A 20,721-nucleotide genomic window follows, 5' to 3' on the forward strand; every position below is an offset into this window, starting at 1 on the left:
TATAAATAGAATACTCACATGTGTTTGTGCGTGTCAGGTCGGCGAGCGATTATGGCGTGAGTATGGGTGTGCCGTTGTCATGGGGCACTAGGTCATGTTCATAGAAGTCCGCGAGCCACCCTGCCAAAGAAATATCAATAGTTGAGAATTAAAGTTAATTATTTATAATATAAAGAAATAATGTGTTATCATAGTGTAATCACTACTACAACGCGTACCACACAATTATGTTCACATTGTCTATTAATAAATTTTTATACAGAGGAAAATAGACAAATAGTCGTCTATTTTCCTTTATAAAATAGGGCTGCAAGCGCCGTATTTTATAAAAGTACCTACTATGTTCGCGATATAGCTTATGTGCTTCTTCATACTAGATATTACATATTATTGTTATTATTGTATCTGATTGTTCACTGCTGAACATAGGCCTCCCCATCAAGGGCTAGTTACTGCCACTTTTGGCAGGCGGATTGACAACCACAGTTAGACTTTATTGATATTTTAAGGGGGAAGCTGCTACCAGTCTTCCACCATTAAATTACTATACCTATATCAAATTGTAATACTCGGATGAGCCGTGAAAACGCTAAAATATAAATTAATTATTTAAAATTGTGTTCCACAAAAAAAACATATTTCAATTGTGGCAAAACCAGTTATTTTAATATAATTTTAGTATTTTTTTTAACCATACTGTAAGTACATCCTTTCAGATAAAAGAAAAGAAAACAATTTTCCAAATCAGTTTATAACTGACGGAGTTACGAGTTAACAAACATAAAAAAATAACCGAAGTAAGCACCTCCTTCTTTTTAAAGTGGGTGAAAAAGTTATACATTTTGAATTTGGATATGAATAATACCGTTAATATCATATAACATACAGTAACACTCATGATACTATTCGTGGCTTACTTTTCTGAAATTGGTATTATGGTTCCAAGCCATATAATTTCACCATCATACCCCCCCCCCTCAAACCTCCAAAGGAAAGGACTTCATAACCACCAAAGGTTAATTTAACAGGAAATAATATCACTTTTATGAGATATTTAACAATAAATAGAACAGGTATACTTATATAATGATCTTACAGTTATTTCAGTTACTCCGTTTTATTAGAAAAGCTCAGGGATTTGTTAAGGGTATATTAATTTTATTTCAAAATATTGTCACTTAATCTTTGATCAATGGATCTACCTGCGAAATGTCGCAGGGTATTTTTTTATTCTTTTTTAAAACTGCATTTGATTTTTCTTTGACCTCGTTGCTGAAGAAAAGTAGGTAATGACTTTCAACATTGTTTATATAAATACATCCACGCAAGGAACAGTTCCTTGCGGATTTTAAATAAATTATATTTGAATAGATTCGTTTTAAATTTTGTAGATTACACAAACATACTAATTTTTGTTTTTTTTTATACAACTTAGAATGGCAAACAAGCTGACGGCCCACCTGATGGAAAGTGGTAACCGTCGCCTATAGACATGAGCAGTACCATGGACATAACAGAGTATACTGTTTCACCCATGATATACCCCATGCGTTGCCATTCCTGAGGACTCAGGTGTTATTACTCTGTACCATGTAAATTCACTGCCATAACCCACACAACACAACTGCTTTACGGTAGAAACACGAATGAGACAGAGGTGCCCAAGCAAACGACTTTTGTACAAAGTCTCTCCCTGGTAAAACTGGTGGTTGTTTTCTTACATATATTTGCAAAAAATAACTTTAAAAATGTTTGTGACTTTTCGTGTTCATTAATTTTATAAATAGACGCAAAAAAGAATAACAAAGTAAAAAATAACGATGGATAACATTTCGATCTATATCAATTTGCAATTACGTAGTACATTTCCAAATAAACGTATATAAACATGTTTATCATTCGTATAACTTTTTAAAAATATATTGAAAATAAAACAAATTTGTTTCGTAAAAATTTGTTAGAAAATTCACCCATATAGCTAATCTGTCGTACAAGCTTGGCTGCGTTCATGAATTCTCAGATCGAATTCCAACTTAAACCTTTAAATTTTCCTTTAGAATTCCTTCGTGCATAAAGTCATTATCCAGTAAATTATATACATAAGAAACATATGTGTATAAAGAAAGTGGCCTAGAAATTCCAGACAGACCCCTGAGAGCGACCCCCCAAATAACTAATGCTAGTAGAGCTCAACATTGAACTATTACAGAATCAACCTATTACGAAAATGGTTTCGGATAGAAAGCGCTTCGAATAAGACCAAGGTTAAGGTTAAGCTGCATTGCAGCTGCTTATAGCACAACGTGCTATAAAAAAAACTATATAAATACTGAAATCTGTAGAGTTGCTCTGTAGTAAATAGTTGTTAATCCATGATCCATTTTAGTACACTGATGTAGTGTACTAAATTGTTAATTATATAATGCCTAATACTTTTAGATCCTTCGTAGTACTCACGTACATTGCGAAACTTTCACAAACAAAGATACTTTACCAAAGTTTAAACATTCCGATCGATTTTAAATTAGGTAATCCCAAATTTAACGACGCAGATACTGATCTATTTTAAACTCGTTTATTTATATCGGCCAAATAAATTAAAATGTATATATTAAGAGTAGTATCTACTACTTAATTTAGAAAGGTTCCTAAATTAATAATAATAAAAAATTAAACTACTTCTGAAACTTTAAAATTTTATAATAAAATTAAAATGAAAATTCACGGCCATTGCCCTTGCGGGCAACACAAGATTCGTCCTGCCCAAATTTCATCGAGCTTATATATAGTTACTGATAATTTTGAAAATCTACCACTACTGAATTTAAATCTAATATAATCTTATACTATATATAAAAATTTCATATCACGGTGTTAGTGATCGAACTCCTCTAAAACGGATCGAACGATTTTTATGATTTTTTATGTATATTTGATAGGTATATAATAAGTCTGCTATACGTATGCATATCAGCATACTACATAAGAAATGTTATTTTAATTTATGTATAATATGTATACTGTTGGTGTGCCTAATTCGAAATAAAAATAAAAAAAAGTCTTAAAGTATATTTCATATTTGTCCCTATCCAGAAAAAAAAATATTTATATGGTAAAAAACATTAAAACAATTTGGCTGTTTATGACTTAGAAAAAAGATCAAATAGCTAATATATAAATATAAAACAAATATAACTATAATCCAATTAATAGTTGTAGAAACAGTTGCTTTGATTCCTGAAATGAAATTAAGAAAACACTTCACCGTCCTAAGGGAAATTTAAATACTCCAATTCGATTATACGGACCTGAAGAGTCATTTGAAATACACGTAATGTTAAAAGCTTTTAAGGACACTTAATTATTTTTTATACAAAGAAAAAACTTTTAATTTTTAACTGTCCAACGGTTGGCAAAGTTATTCTTATTCGAAGTTCCATAACTCTTTAATTTAATATACAGTCTTGGGGCAAAAACTCAACAACATCCAACTTGGAATAAGACATTACCTTGAATATTCCTATTTTTTTTTATGTGTACAAAACTTTTACAATAATATACAAAATTGATTTCTACGTCGTGCCAATAATATTAATATCAGTAACACGAATTTTTTTTACAATTGAAATCCTTGCTAATGACATAAAATTTTAAAGTGAGTTTGCACGTTTATCTCTTGGCAATTATTATCGAGCCATTAAACCTACTCAAAATATCGTTTCGGAATTTGGTGTGCACTTATTATTTATAATATTAAAGAACATAGGCTACTTTTCTATCAATATATTCTGATCGCGTGGATCAAGTTGCAACTAGACTAGTCTTAATAAGTATATGAAAATCCCATATCCCAATACGTTCGTTCACGCTAATCTCCTGAAACCACTCAACCAATTTTAATGAAATTTTATAAATGCACTACAATTTGAGTAGAGTGTAGTAAATCATGGGCACCCGACAAAGATGAAGAATTCACTAGAAATAGTATATTTTTTATCCCAATAAGAAAAAAAATACTTAGGTAGTAGTAGCAGTGGGTAAAACAACGATTCCCATGTCAGCTAGTTATAAATATAAATGTAGAAACCTTCGTTTACCTTTTCAATAATTATTTATACTACTAAATTAGTCCTTCAAGCCGAGTTCACGACTTATATACGAGTACATACATTAACATTCGACATATCTAATTTTAGCCAAGCATAATAGAATCAAATATGGCAGGGCGCGGGTCTACACACGGATTAATTTGGTTTGTTATCGGTGTTTTCCATCACTGGAGAATTACTTGGAAATTAACATATAGTTTTTGATATGAACCAAATTCGAACTCATAACGTTTATAACCTAAGTCCTAAAAGTACTCACTAAATCATAATATAACGTTTCAAGTTCTGTAAAAAACTTTGCGTTAAAAATTTCATATGAATGAAAATATATTCCAAAAACTTATAAATTGTCAATTATCAAATTTGAATTTATTTAGATTTTCTCAGTCACAATTAACTTTTTAAGCGACTTCAAAAAGAAGAAAGTGAGGTAATATTTTATTTAACATTAAGTAATTCCTGGTAAGATCCACCGAACCATATTAATAATGTGTAGTGAATGCCAAAGATCAAAGTTACAAGGACGAAGTTCTTAATTCCACTGTACTTTTGGTGTATATATTGAACAAAATGCTTGCCAATTCTGAACTGATTTTGATATTTTTTTGGAACCGATAGAGTTTTACACCTACATAGGCCCTATATTAATTTTGTCACGATTGCAGTAATAGATTTTTTGCGAGACAAAATCTAATTATATACTTTAAATTCACTGATCAAAGTCACGGTATATAACAGCAAACGATGAGTGCTAACGTGTACGAGTACACGAGTGGGTGTATTTACTTGGATAAACACGGTTTTTGCAGTGTCAGAATTATTGCCTGAGCACGGATCCCTAAATTAACCCGTAAGGTAATAATATATCTCTAACACTTACCACATCTGTCCTCTGCAATAATGGAGGATTTATTTTACTACCACATTATGTAAAATATAATAAATTTTCTAAAATAAAAGTAATATGGATCAAGATTTACGAAGGGGTGCCGAATAGTTCCTGGCTTTGACTACTTGAAATTTAAAAATAATTTGATACTATATTGCTTAACATTTTGTAATATTACTGCATAAATTTCATTTGCTTTTTACTCTACTATTTGAAATTTCATGTAAATGACAACATGACAGAGTCTCGAATAAGTTCCACGTCACAAATATGTTAAGGTGTGTCATGAAGGTTTACAAGGAATCTGCAAAGGACACAGAGAAATTAAGACATCACAGATACTAAGAGAAGTCCTTCCTACAGCACTGTCAAAATTTAGATGTCTCGTTACAAGACAGGACATTTCAACGTGGAAAATGAACCCTGCAGTGAACAAGCAACAAGTTCAACAGACACAGTAACAAGAGATTGTAGAACTTCTGGTAATAATAATGGTAGTCTATCTTTGAATATTTGCAATCACACACGTACCATCAAATCACCTCCTTAAGGTAACGGAATTAAACAAAGTAATTCTAATCAAATAACCAGTAATATGAACTTCCGCAAGATAACACCTATTTCAGCATTATATTATTCTTGAAGATCGAATTTCTGCCAAAAGGATAGCTGAGATATTAGACATATCCCGGGAACCCGTTTTTATCATTTTTACTAAGATTATAGACAAGGAAAAGTCTCTGTATTACTTTTTTAGCTTTAGTCAAATCACACTATCGAATATCACTACATTTATATATATATATATATATATATATATATATATATATATATATATATATATATATATATATATATATATACAGGTAAATATAAGTAAAAATTGTCACGTGGCTCCGGCATAGATTGGGTCACCCTTTGCTTTCCCGTGGGTGTCGTAAGAGACAACTAAGGGATCTTATCGGGGAGATCTACGATCAGCAGTGGACAGGTAACGGCAGATATGATTATATAAAATATTACAATCCTACCAATAATATAAATTTAAAAATTTGTAACGATGTATGGATGTTTATATCTTTATTACGCAATCATGCTTAATCTGCTAAAAAAATTTTAGTAAAATTTGGTACACGGATAAGTTATATGCTTAATACTTAAATGCAGGAAACTATAATATTTCTTAGTCAACTTTAAAGAAAAAGATGTGATTTCAACTAAATATTCATTAATATTTAAATTCATTCTGTTTTATGTTACTATATTAAAACACCATTAAAATTTAATTTAAGGTAATTAAGTTCTTATTATTTGTGATAAAATTGATATCGGTTTTTATCTCGCCTCCTTTCTATCGATATTCTAATAATATTATATTACTTATTAATGCTAATTTAATAAGTAATATAATATTATTTGAATATATATATAGCCTTAATTATTGATATAGCAAATACCTATCAATTTATTTATAAATGTAATTATTTAACAAACTAATATAATTAGTTAGATAGGTACCTAATAAATAACTTACCGAAATAAGCAAATAGTCAATAAGTTTTGATACCTAAGCTTAAAACTTACTAATTTTAGCCACACTGATATCAAAACTAAAACAATCTCACCTTGTTTATTAAATAATTAACAAATTAACCTTGCATTTTTTCCCACAGAGCAAGTAACCAACTAGAATAAGGGTTAGCACTACTCTAGTATGATGAAACTATAGAATTATTCTATGCAACCACCCAAAAGTGTTCACATAATAAAATAACTACTATAGAAAGAAAGAAAGAAATATTTTTATTCAAATAGGTAAACTTAGATATAAGCATTTTTGAGTAGTCATTTTTCCCTACAACTCATTCGGAATACAATTTCAGCTAAGAAGATCGGACAAGAATCTCAGCTGTTTTTGAAAAAAAAAATTAACTATTAATAAATATATAAATAATGAATTTGTGTAAATGTGAAACAAACTACTAAACAGCATCAGATCATAAAATTTAAAATACTATATGGTAAATAATTAAAACAAATCACTAAAATAAATCAGTTGCAATGACCAGAGCAGACCAGTCACTACAGGCAGCACCCGTTCACGAGTATGACTATACTATTATTTATAACATACCTCTGTCTAAAATATCGGTATCGATAGTTATCAAAAAAAAGCCAAGCTAATTTGTACTGTATAATTTTCAAATTCAAGTAACTGATTGCATATATTTTATATTTAGGCTACCACTTCCCTTTCCATGGGTGTTGTAAGAGGCGACTAAGGGAGCTTATGGTGGTGGATGGGCAGCAGCGTCCCTCTTAAAACATCACCAAAAGCCAAACAACGGTTGCCAACCCGCTTGCCAAACGTGGCAACTACTGGCGAAACTCCCCTTATTTGGGAGGCTATGTTCAGCAGTAGACAGTTAACGGCTGATACAAGAAATAGATTTTATATAAAAGATTTTTTGTTTGAAATGACGAAGGCATGTCTTGTAGTATAAATTAAAATGTTTTGGCGCCAAAGTAGGTAGTGGTAATAGTGTAATTAGTAATGAGAAAGGCGTAGATACAAATATATGAAGCTTAGTCTTCTTTTGGCTACAAATAAAATTAACGATTATAAATTATTTAAGATTATTTTATGAATTGCAAAATTAAAATTAATAGGAACATAGAAAAAGACAAAGGACATATGTCTATATAGCCAAACTGAGTAGTTTCGCAATTTTTTAAATACATTTATTTATCACAACTGAGATTGTAATATGAGATTTTTTTTCTACTGCGATCGATTTTCTTTTACAAAAATAATAATCTAAAATTAATGATACTTAAGTAGATACTGCGAATGATATCATAACGAAAAAAAAAATCACGGTCCATTGCCATAGACTAAGGATAATTCCTGCGCCCACTATTACATATTTTGACATTAATAGTCTTTAATATACAATTAAGGCTATGATAGTTGAGTGCATGATGCGAATTTAGCTTAAAATTTGTATTGTGCAATTTAATTTACAAATAAAAGTCCACTATTTTAACAAAAATTTATAATAAAAAGTTATAATCAATTTTAATCATTTGTTTTTGAAATGAATAATACCTCGAAATCCATTCTAATTTAACAAACTTTTAAAAATTTATGGTGACTATTACTATCGAGTTTTGTCCTCAGATTTCTACTTCATAAATTATGCATTTGACGTAACTGTACATAATGACGCTCATTGTTATTTTTTATGATAACAGTATTTATCTGTAATAAATATAGGTTTGAACTTTGTACATATTTGGTTAATTTGACTGACATACTGATATACAACCCAAACCGAATATAGAAACTTGAAATTTCGCATACACATTCCACCAATGACGTAGGCATCCACCAATGAAGGGTTCTTGGAAATCCCGCGGGTACCGAATATAATTTCCGCGCATGCCAAGCCACGGGGTTTCCATTATGAGATATGTGGTTTGAAATAACTTCGTCCAAATAAACATAATACACGTATTATACATGCATACATACCCTTACGTCGTTGCGTATTTCTAGCACAATACTCCTTATTATTATTCCCTATATAACCGTATAGTATAATAACTATGCTCTTCCTATATCATTACACTACATTAAAACATTTATACACTTTCCACAAATATCACATTCGACCCACTCGAAAATATCCATTATTGGTGAAAACACCAAAGCGGAACTTAGGCGTATTGTTTTTATAATTTCACGATCAATATCTGCTTCTGCGCATATAGTGCGACTGTCGAGGCCCCTTTGTGATCCGTAATCATTTGATCGGCCATCTCCGTTCATGTCCGCCAGTGATTGTGCGCCCGTTTGCTGAGTTATATACGTTTGTAATGGATGTCCAGTCGCCTTGGATAGTGACCGATCGAGACGTCGGTGAACCCTAAGTACTTAATCTACTTACACCGTGTGTAATGGAAAAAGTATTGCAATCCCAATTCTTCTTTCTTCAAGACATATTTTAAGTAATTTTCCAGAACAAACCGCTGTCACATGAGCTATTAAGTATAAAAAAAACAGAAATTATTTGCATACTTATTTCAATATTTTCAATAGGTCTACCTTAAGAAAAGTTAAGCAAAGTTATGAATAGGTATAAATCCTAACGCCACATCGATAAGTGTGAAAGAAGGAGGTTCTCAACTTATCAAAATTTTTTTTTGTGTACCTATTGCACTCGATAGCGACCTTCGCCAAATCTGAATCCATTTTGATAAGCTTTCTGCAATCAATAGGATTGACTTCCGTGTATGGAACCACGGTATTAATTTACCTTTAAGCAGCTTAAATCTGTAACCGCTTTTGTAATTTAAATTTATAATTTTATCAAAAATGCAATCCTTTTAGCACCCCATACCAAAATTGGCGAAAATGGATACTCGTACAAACATTTTTTAACCGATCGATTATACTTGTACATATTAATTCGTTTTAATGAACTTAAGAAAAAAAAAATCCAAACTTTTTCCAAAAAAAGAGGCTAAATAAATCACACATAAAACTTTACACTAAACCGCTTAACAAGTGTGGTAATAATAAATTAACATCACACTATATGTAATATTCTAATATCTAAGATATTAGCTTTTAATACAAGAGAAGAAACCAATATCTAATAATGGAAATATAATGACTTATCAAAATATTATAAGACGAATTGTTCTTCTTCGTAATTTTGAACTGATTTTGAGGACTCTAACTTCAAAGGTAGGATTAACTTCTATGTTACTCCTATTCCCGTACTAATTTTACAATAATTGAAGCAAATTTCTTTTTATAGAACAAAATTCTTATTTATTTTTACATTAAATTTATTAAACATAATCACCAGAGGGAGACTTTGTACAAAAGTTGATTGCTTGGCTACCTCTATCCCATTCGTGTTTCAACCGTGAAGCAGCTGCGTTTGCATGGCTGTGTTTCGGTTTGAAAGGTGGGATATGGCGTGAATTTACTGAGAAATAACACCTGAGTCCTCAGGAATGGCAACGCATGGGGGGTATCATGGGTAAAACACTATACTCTGCTATGTTCATGGTACTGCTCATGTCTATAGGCGACGGTTACCACTTTCCATCAGGTGGACCATCAGCTTGTTTGCCATTCTAAGTTATATAAAAAGAAAAAAATATAGAAGATAAAATTTTATGAGATTTAGTTTCTTTTTTGTTATTACTATATCTGAAAGTGAGTTATTAAAACATCCTTAATAGGACACAAAGCAGCTCATTACTGTTCTTCCTAAGAATATTTCTCCCTGGAATATTTATAAAAATTCTAATATTTTCTTGTTCATATTTTTAATTTACCTAATTATGAAAGGAATAACAATTTCTTTAAACATACTTTATTAATCGTAATACTAAAAACATAAAAATAGAAAAGAATGTCAATTATAAACAAGTGTAAAACTTAACAAAATTGAACTTTAATTACCATTAAAAATGTTTCAAAATAGATAGGCTTGTACGTTAATAATGTTAGACAGTACCTATCGAAAGTGTTAATTTATCATGATTCTAATCTCCTAATATTATATATATAATATATTAAAACAGTACTAAACAGGAATAAACTAAATATATGACCGAAAGGAAGTTATCTACAACTATTGAAAACTGTACGATCGCAATGTATAATTTTAACTTTCGTACCATTTCTGGCAGATGTGGTAAAAAGTAAATACATACTCTAAAAAAATATTTCGAGTCCATTCGAAGCACCAATTCACACAATGTCCTATAATGGTACTTTAACTCATTCCTATTCTAATTTTAAAAAGCATACCACTTACAAAACAGGACTAAAATATTACATGTAATTTTTTTGGAATCAATTTTTCTTTTACATAATTTTGATAATTTATCTAGAAACGTGAATTTACAGGGTACAGAGAAATGACACCTGAGTCCGGGGGAAAGGGATTGTTAGCAATGGAGTTTGACAGCCCCATTGCTACCAATATGCCCAATATATTAGGTCGACCTCCACGTGGTTCCCCCTGGAAACCATCGTGAACAATTCTTGTGGGCCAACTTACCCGCTTCATTCTCACCTATCATCCTTCACTGGTACTCCACCAGCGTATCCCAATAGCGCAGGCGGGGTTACCATTCCATTATCACCCATTAAAAAAAGACACCTGAGTCCTCAGGAATAGCAACGCATGGGAGGTATCATGGGCGAAACAGTATACTCTATTATGTTGCAGTATAAGCAATACGCTCATGTCTATAGGCAACGGTTACCACTTTCCAACAGGTGGGCCGTCAGCTTGTTTGCCATTCTAAGTTCCATATAAAAACCACATTGAATAAATAAAGTCTTATAAAATATATCATGAAGGATGTGCTTACGTAATCTTGTCGCTTGATAAGTACAGAAGTACAGTCAGAACACATTTTCAATTTTATTGTAAATCTTAATTGTAAATAAAATACATGATATTTATAAACAGGAAAGGAAGAGAAAAAAATTAAATGTTAGTAACTCATCAAACATAGCTAAATAAAAAAAAAAAAGATATAAAATATACCTTTCAACAGAGAACAGAGTATTAAAGTCGAGTATCTTTTCAATTCCATCACGGAAGCTTGTATCAATCAATAAAATTTTCAATTACATCCATCTTCCAAATTTTAAGTCCAAGGTTGCACGTAAAAGATCTTTAGAAATAAGCTCGCCTTTGTGCTTACCATATTATTATGTTCTAAAAATTTTGGTCTTTGTAAAATTATTATAAATCAAACAAACGGATGTACATACGAATTTCGTTTTAATAAATTTATGTGACCAAAGTTATATGAGTACCGCAAGGAAGCTTAATTATATAAGAGTTATCTTCCAAAAGAACTAGAGCAACCTAAATTATATAAATATAATAAATACCATACGAGTAGACTCTATCTAGTGTGGAATAGAACTTATGACAACTATTTAAACATGAATGAGTGACAAGCATCCATACATATTTATATACGAACCCTTATAATATTAGTACTATTGGCATTAGTATGATATTCTGATTAGTCTGTCCTAACCTAACCTATATCCAATCTATCCTCCCAACCATCAACTTAACATGCTGACTGTACCCGGCACTACAAGTATTGGATAATTTTAGAGCCGCGGCGTATCGATCCAGTAGCTACGTGTTACGGACTTCAGACACGGCAGGTGGAGGTCAAATTTTGCTTACATTTCTTACCGTTCCAGATTAGCTGGGTCTAGAACTGTTTCAGATGTCTGAACAATGCTTAAATATACAAATATTCTTTTTTCTTCTACATAATACAATATAATATATAATTTATTTACATAAAAACATTTAGTGTATGTATTGTGGAAACTGTAAAAGTGACTATCTTAAAATACTTTAAATGACACTTGAATGACTTTTAAACAGTTGAATTGATTTAAATTAAACAAAACATACGAATTAATAGTATTGAATTGATTTAAATATTTTAATCGTAATTTACGAGAAAAAGACACGGGTATCTATAGCTTAACTATTATTATGCCATCTTTACAAACTATTCGTCTTTCTCAAGAAAAAAGCAATTCACGGAGTATTTTCCTGTACTCGATCTACACTTCAATAATTTTCCCTCCTATCTGCCACTCGACAGATGTGACCGATCCCTGTCATCTCGGCTTAAAGAGTTTTAAAGCTATATCCTCGTCGATCACTTTGGTTATCCATATAATCTCTTCATTTTTAAGGGACTTCTAAAGGAAGGTAGTTCTCAATTCATTTTATTTTGTTCATTTTTTATTATATACTGAATTTTACATGCGATTTCATTGTCGTTACCGTTATATGTTTACTAACCGGGACAAAAGGTAACCTATATTCTTTTCCATACCTTATACTGCGTATATATTAAATTTCATAGGGACAGTTTAAGTTCTCAAGCCACCAAATAATAACAAAGAAACCCACTTTCAAATTTATAATATTAATAAAGATTTAAATATGTTATGCAGTTACGTCGCAAATTCTGAACCGATATTTACAATTCTTTTTGCAACTGATTGAGGATTTATTTCCACATATTAATTTTAAAATAAAAACGAAACATAGCATCGTTCATTAGCATATCTGTATGTTAACGATGGAAATAACTTTTTGACTTAACTTTGCAGAGCGGAACGTATTTATTCCAATTCAGTATAAAATTTCGACAACTATAACATGTTGGAAAGTAACGTTAATTTATTTTTTGCACCTGGCAATTATTATTTTAACAGAAGAGGCAAAGGAGCATTAGGCCCACCTGATAGTAACTGCCGCCGCCAGCGAGCACCCGCAGTACCGGAGGAATTGCAGGTGTACTGCCAGCCTTTTAAAAGAATATGTTCTTTTCTTGTAGGTTACAAAGTAACGTTAAATATTGTTCAGAAATACTACTGCTGGATGTTAATTCCAAAGCGTGACTGTGCGTGGAAAAAAAGTATCTTGAAAAACGTACAGTCAAAGATGGCCACTCAACCAGATGGTTGCGATGGAATTAGAAGCTTAACTTATTAATTTATATATAATATAATAACGCTACTCAACTTACGAACCATGTCTGGAACTCTTTGCTTGTTTTCAATTAAAATAATAATTATTTACTTCAAAACGTTCTTTAATTTAACAACTACCAAAGGCTATCAACTACCTAATAAGATCGGTACACTTTTTTTATACCACAAAAGTGGCAAACAAACATACAGCCCGTCTGATGGAAAAACTGTAGTCTATGGACGCCTGTACCACTAGGGGTATCACGTGCGCGTTGCCGACTCTGAAAAACCCTTATTCATCATTACACTACTATATACTTTTTAATATAATAATATTATATATATTATAAAATTAAAATATTCTCAGCATCATATACCTACCTACAAATCCGACTAAACTACCAGCATATTGTACGTATTTTGATAAATTGTATGCTATGGAAAGAAGGTAGACATGAAAAAAATTGCTATAACTGCTTGGAACACGGAAACGTTTTTTCTTATAATGTATTCTTTATTATTTATAGCGCATACAATGCAAAAGGTGTAAAGATAAATTGTTATTTTTGTTCCTTCACTTTGCGTCATTTACATCCATTAATAGAAACGCACCCATCACTCATAGGTGGGTTACGCTTTCACCTCAATAAGAAAATGAACGTAAAATGTAAAATAAAAGTTATGCGTTCCTTTATGTTCGTTTTTCTAATATTTATTTTTCTTTTGTTTGATTACTTTTAGAATTATGAACGTTTAAATATTTTCTATAATAGTGATTTTAGCATCAAAATTTTGATAGTTTAGATTTTGTTTGTATCTATTTTGCAATATATAAATATATATAAAAAAATGTAGTCCCGGTATAAAATAAGTCACCCTTTCCTTTCCCATAGATGTCGTAAGAACCGACTAAGAGAAGACAGGGGATGGGCAGCAACGTCCCTCTTAAAACAACTCTAAAACCTGACTGCGGTTACCAATCTGCCTGCCAAGCGTGGCAACTACTTGCGAACCCCCCTCCCCCCAATGGGGGACCTATGTTCAGCGGTGGACGGTTAACGGCTGAATTCTATCTATCCAAACCCAAACTGTATAGCCAATGTGAAATAAACAAATTACTATTTTTTCCAGACAAAACCTTAAATGATTAACATCTAACTTTTGAATTGGAAGAAAAGTTTATAAGACTTTCGATACACAATTCTAATTAAAAGTTATACAAAACTTTAGTTGATTAATCAATTGAAGTATTGAAATGAAGTAAACAATAAACCTTATCGAAGTTTTAGAAGCACACTTATAAAATTGCGATAAGTTACGAAGTTAGCAAGTTGGCAGCAATCGCTATATAAACAGATATAATTTTTTATGCAACTTAGAATGGCAACAAGCTAACAGCTCACCCAATGGAAAGTGGAAACCGTCGTCTATAGACATGAGCAGTACTATGGACATAACAGAGTATACTGTTTCGCCCATGAAAATAGTTCAGCTAATAAGTATCTAAGTTTAAAACTTATACATTTAAATTTTATTCAACGCAGAATCACAACATTACTTTGTTTTATATGACATAACTCTACAAAGAAAGATTATTTTACTGCGCAATTCTTTGTAACGTACCTCCTTGTTATATAAACTTCCAATTTTATAACGAGAAATGTCGTCAATACTTACATTTCTTTATATTCGATTATTTATTTACTTTCACAAAATTTGCAGAAACGTCGAGCTTAATATCTTATGGCGTTCTCTACCGGCTAACCATTAGATAAAAATAGAAAACGATTAAGGGATAGTAGTGGCGAAAACGCTGTGACTCATAATTATTGTAACACGCCTACTAAAATAACTACGCAAACTAAACATTCACGTAAATATATAAATGTATATAAATATATAAATAAAGTACATTATTAATATAAATAAACCACTACTACTTGTGTAAGAGTAGTTACCCTTTGGTGTTAAAGGTTACAATTCCATTATCATCTATTAAAAAAAACTATAAGTCTGAAGACGTAGTAACTTAATTATTTTGTAGTTAGCACTTTTTTTTAATTTAACAGCGATTTTGTTAATTTAACAGGTAATTAGAAAGTTTTTATAAAATCACATTTATCACTCGGCTATTAATGAAAATAAATAACAATTTTAACTTGTGATTAAAACAACTTTATAAAAATAAATTTATTATGGAACTTATATATACCTACAGATTTTGTTGGCAGTAAACGCTGCTGACTTAACAGCATACATTTTACATCAGAAAGGTTCTTTATATGTCATAAGTGAACACTAACAAAAGGTTTCTCAGTTTGCGAAATTCTCACGGGAGATAACAGGGCCCAGGCAGCAGTTATTGACTTTTCTTAGAACTGACAAGAAATATTAATATCAAGTTCAAAGGAATACAAGTTCCCAAAGACTCATCTGTTTCTATACTTTAATTCCATCAAGTATTTATTATTTATAAGTTATAATTTTCCTTTAGAAATTATTATTTAAAATCAAGAAATAATAAACGCGGCAGGCTGTTTTACTATTTACAAATATCTTAGATTTGAACAAATTGATTTAATACATGTATATTACGAGAAAAGATTTAAAGTTTGCAACTTCAGCATAAATTCGCAGATTGTTTCAAGTAAAATTTTATCCCGTCATAGAGGTCATATAGTTTATTTAATGACTTTAATATATGTTCAGTTAGATTTAGGTATAATAATAATCTTATCAACAAATCCTTATTCTTGGGGGGAAAGGGATTGTTAGCAATGGAGTTTGACAACCCCATTGCTAGCAATATGCCCTATTAAGTCGACCTCCACGTGGTTCCCCCTGGAAACCATCGTGAACAATTCTTGTATAATTTGGCACGATGGGCAAACTGACCTGCTTCATCCTCACCTATCATCCTTCATAGGTGCCCCGCCGGTGTACAACGATAGCGCAGGCGGGGATACCATTCCATCATCACCCATAAAAAAAAATCCTTATTCTTACTTAATATTTCATTTTCATTTAAGAGTTTCCTCTTGTCGGTGCAACCAATCCATGCATCTTCAGTATAATACAGATACTAATACACTTAATATTACAGATGTAAAAATATATTTATGACACTTTGGTATTTCAACCATAATGATATTTGACATAGATATTATGTGATGATTTCGTCCAAATAGTACTAACAAAATCACGTGTTCAGCTAGTTTAACTAGCTGCTTGATATAGCTAATATGAAATATTCTAAATTGTTATTCAATTAACTGTTATTTTATTACGTTACCAATAATAACGTTTTCTACTACAATAACATTTCATATTCAATTTCATTGCGAAGTTATTTAAGGGTATTATTTTGATAGCTTCACTGTAAGAAAACTGGAAACTTTAATAATTTTATAATAAAGTATGTATTCTTTGAAGTCGATTGATTTAATTTAGAATTCTCGATATTACATAAATTTATTTCATAGAATAACAAGATAAATAAATACATCTTTCTCAACATATTTCGACAATGCTTGATGAAATATTTTGAGATGTTTTAAATAATACGACTTTTCTAAGAAATAGATTCGAGGATACAATAAATACTAAAACTTACTAATCATACTACAAATTAGAGAACTGCCTTTCTTACCTAGATTCAGCAATTTCTACACATTTTATTCTGTTGCCATACAGGTACTGCATAGTTTCTAAAAGAGCTATGTTCAATTCCTTTCCACTTGGAGGGAAGTGCGTCAACAATTTAAATACAGTTATTAAAAATGATATTGAATTTTTTTTTTTATTATTTTAAGGGCTTTTACCTTCTTCAGGTATATCAGTCCTATCGTACCCTGAACTGATTTTTCAAACAAAACTTTATCTACTTTCCCTAGACACGGAAAGAGAAGAATTAATGGTTATCAATAATTTAGAGAGATGTTAAAAAATTTCTGGTTTAAGTTCAGCTAATATAGATTGAATAAGGCCAACATTAAATTAAAATTTTATATTATCAAGAAATATTACAATATATTAAATTATTGGCAACAAAAATGAGGTATAATAGTTGAACTTAATGCATAACTAATACTAACTAATAATGACTTTATTAATCCTTCTCTCACTTTGTCAAAACTTTTTGTTATATAGAATTTCATGAAGGAATTTCATTTATGCGATAGAACTATGATTACTATTATACATCTCGTCATTTTACATTTTTCGTTAAGTTTTTTTGCGAAATTGCTTGTTTCGAATCCGTTAATTAATTTTATAATCCTTTGCCGAATAACAAAAGTAATCTAATTAAAAATAAGTTTAGAAAAGTTCAAAATGAATTTACTTTGATAAAGTTTTTCCTATTCTCTGAATAAATATCTGTGAAGTCACATTTTAAAACGCAAGACTTTAAGGCAAAGGAATTAGCATTGATTCGTAGATCTAACTCAGTGAATATAAATTAAGTTAAAGAAGTAGCCGCATAGTCTGTCACTAGTTGGATTTAACTCCAGATTTCTGAGTAAATAAATAAATACTATTAAATGCTTATACTATGGGTAGTAGGCAACTTACAGACATATCTATTTAAACAACTTTATGTAAATATAGACATATTTATACACAGAAAATACCACACTCATATAAACAAGAAATACTCATGAATTAGTACAAATTCTCATACAACGATATAAATGTTTGTAATAAATGTACCAGGATTCAACCCACAGCTATAACGTTAAATAAAAATACATTGAAACTTAATACTCTCTTGTAGATTTTCTTAATATATATAGTCTTAAAAATGCTAACGGATTTTCACTACCCAACAATATCTGTATTTTTATTATTTCATTTAAATTCAAACAAAGACATTCGTTCCCTTTAGACTGAAAGTTTTAACAATGAATTTAGATTTGTTTTGTACCGTTTTTATTCATTATTACAGTAGATCCCTAATTGTTTAATCACTTTTATTTAGTTAAATGGAAACCGAATTCCTATTTTAGCTAAATTAGCTATGAGGGAACTTAAAAATTTTATATGTTGATGAGGTATTACATAAATGTTACTTAATTTATAAATTACAGATAATTTATAATATAAAATAAAAGTGTTTTTACTTTATAAATTACACAAACTTATGTGTTTGTACAATAAATATGAATTTGAGTATAAGCATGAATATATAAACTTCTTTTTGTGAACATCTACTGAATGTTGATAATGTAACGAGCGTGTGATCTGAAAAGGGAAAATCGGAAGGAGGAAACAGTGTGTCAGGTCAATGAGTGGGTTATTCATGTGTCAAACAAGAAAATTACATGAATTTCCTCTATGTCCCTAAGGCATAATACAGCCAGTGGGAATTCAGTTGGCACAAACCACTAAATCACTGTCAACATAATTATTATCAAATGAATAAAACAATGTGTTAATTATTATTACAGTAGCTATAAATATTCCGCGACTTGGCTAGGAAATAGGCACTACAAAAATGTCCTGTGCAAATACGTGTATAATCATTATTATTGTCATTTATTTATTTAAACTTTATTAGCCAATAAAATGTAGTACAAAATGTGGAGTTATTGTTATAGTCAATTTCTACCAGTCAACCTTTAGGATGTGCACAGATAGTCGATGGCGGTTTAAAAAAAATAATATTATTTATATTTTAGTATAAGATGGTAGATTATATACTATTTTATTATATTATTATAGTCATCATTTCAGCTATTATCCGTCCACTGCTGGACATAAGCCTTCCCCATAGACTGCCATAAAAAGTCCTGAGCCACCTGCATCCACTGACTCCCTGCAATGTATTTCAGGTCGTCTCTCCATCTAACTGGGGATCGTCTTACACTGCGTTTGCCCGTACGCGGTCGCCATTTAAAAACCTTTCTTCCCCATATAATATGTATTAATACCTACATATAAGTATACACATATGTATATATACATGAACATATACGTATGATTAACTACAGTTTACAATCATCACAATGCTCTAACTTTCCATTAATTCTTATAAATCGTGATTCTGTTATGAAGATCCAACTATCTTTACAAATATTCATATTTATAAGTTTAATTATATCTAATTCTGTTTATAATAAATGCGAAAGTTTATAACGATGGATGGATCGATTACTCTTTCACACATAAATTACTGAACGAATTTGAATGAAATTTCGTACACGAATTAGCTATAACCTTTTTTTTTAACGTGGGGAAATGCTTTATGCAGACCCATACGCCCCGGGGGAGGCGTATAGATACTGCCGGACTCCTATCCGTTAAAACCACCACGATATTAGGTATAGGTTATATAATATATACTTTATGTACGGTATAGGATACTTTATGTACTGGTCATGCAGGTAGAGTCGCGGGATACACCTAATTCTTGTTAAATATTGATTTCTTAAAATCTACTTAGGCACAATAATATAATAATTACAATGTTATACTAGTATTCAAATTATGAGATTGCGCAATGGTAAAAAATGAGTTTATTTTCAATTTATAAAAAAAAAAATTAAGTCATCCTGACTGTTAAATATAGTTCACACATTTATTCAGTATTCAGTACAATTTTAAGAGGCAAATTAATATTTTTTATTATAGAGTTAATCTGATATATTTTAAAGTTCTTTAAAGTCCTTTTCCGGATACCCGCCTGGGACTTTTATTTTAAGTTTTCCTTTCTTCATTTGCACCTTTCTTTTCTTTGCATGTAAAGTAGAAAATGCTCTATTCACTCGTTATTTTCGATATTCTGGGAATGGAAACATATGGTGCATACACATTACAACACGACACAATGGACGATCCATTAGAATATTAATTTTGTATTTTAAATAACTTATGGTTACATAAAAATTAAATGTCCTTCGAGTGTATTGATTTCAGCCATCGGACAACATCCTCATGTGTCCTGCTGAATAAATGTTTAATGACCAAACTCTCTGGGGTCAAGAGCGGTAAATGGAATATTTAATGTTTAAAAGGTGTGTGAAGTAATTGCTTTGAAAAATACATTTTACCCAAATTATGTTTAGGCAATATCAATTGATATTTAATGCAAATTCTACGAATTAGTATACACATTAATATTATTGTAATTTTTCACGATAATATAATGACAACGCAGAACTAAACCT

At 30.6% G+C, this 20,721-nt stretch overlaps 1 protein-coding gene across 2 annotated transcripts in view; it reads right to left on the reverse strand.

Annotated features, from left to right (window-relative positions):
• LOC113517505 (leucine-rich repeat-containing protein let-4) overlaps positions 1-20,721 on the reverse strand; it is a 124,677-nt gene that overhangs the window by 21,132 nt on the left and 82,824 nt on the right. The window contains exons 1-2 of one of the 2 annotated variants that reach the window (XM_026902190.3): positions 8,534-8,854; positions 19-120 (exon numbers count right to left, since the gene is read on the reverse strand). In XM_026902190.3, the coding sequence (XP_026757991.1) occupies positions 19-20 (2 nt within the window). In that variant the 5' untranslated portion in view covers positions 21-120; positions 8,534-8,854. Of the gene's footprint in view, positions 1-18; positions 121-8,533; positions 8,855-20,721 lie in introns of those variants that run through there. The other variant, XM_031912326.2, reaches the window with a different exon arrangement.

Source organism: Galleria mellonella, unplaced genomic scaffold (assembly GCF_026898425.1).
Source record: "Galleria mellonella isolate WM207_F2 unplaced genomic scaffold, CSIRO_AGI_GalMel_v1 utg78, whole genome shotgun sequence".
NCBI classification, from domain to species: domain Eukaryota; kingdom Metazoa; phylum Arthropoda; class Insecta; order Lepidoptera; family Pyralidae; genus Galleria; species Galleria mellonella.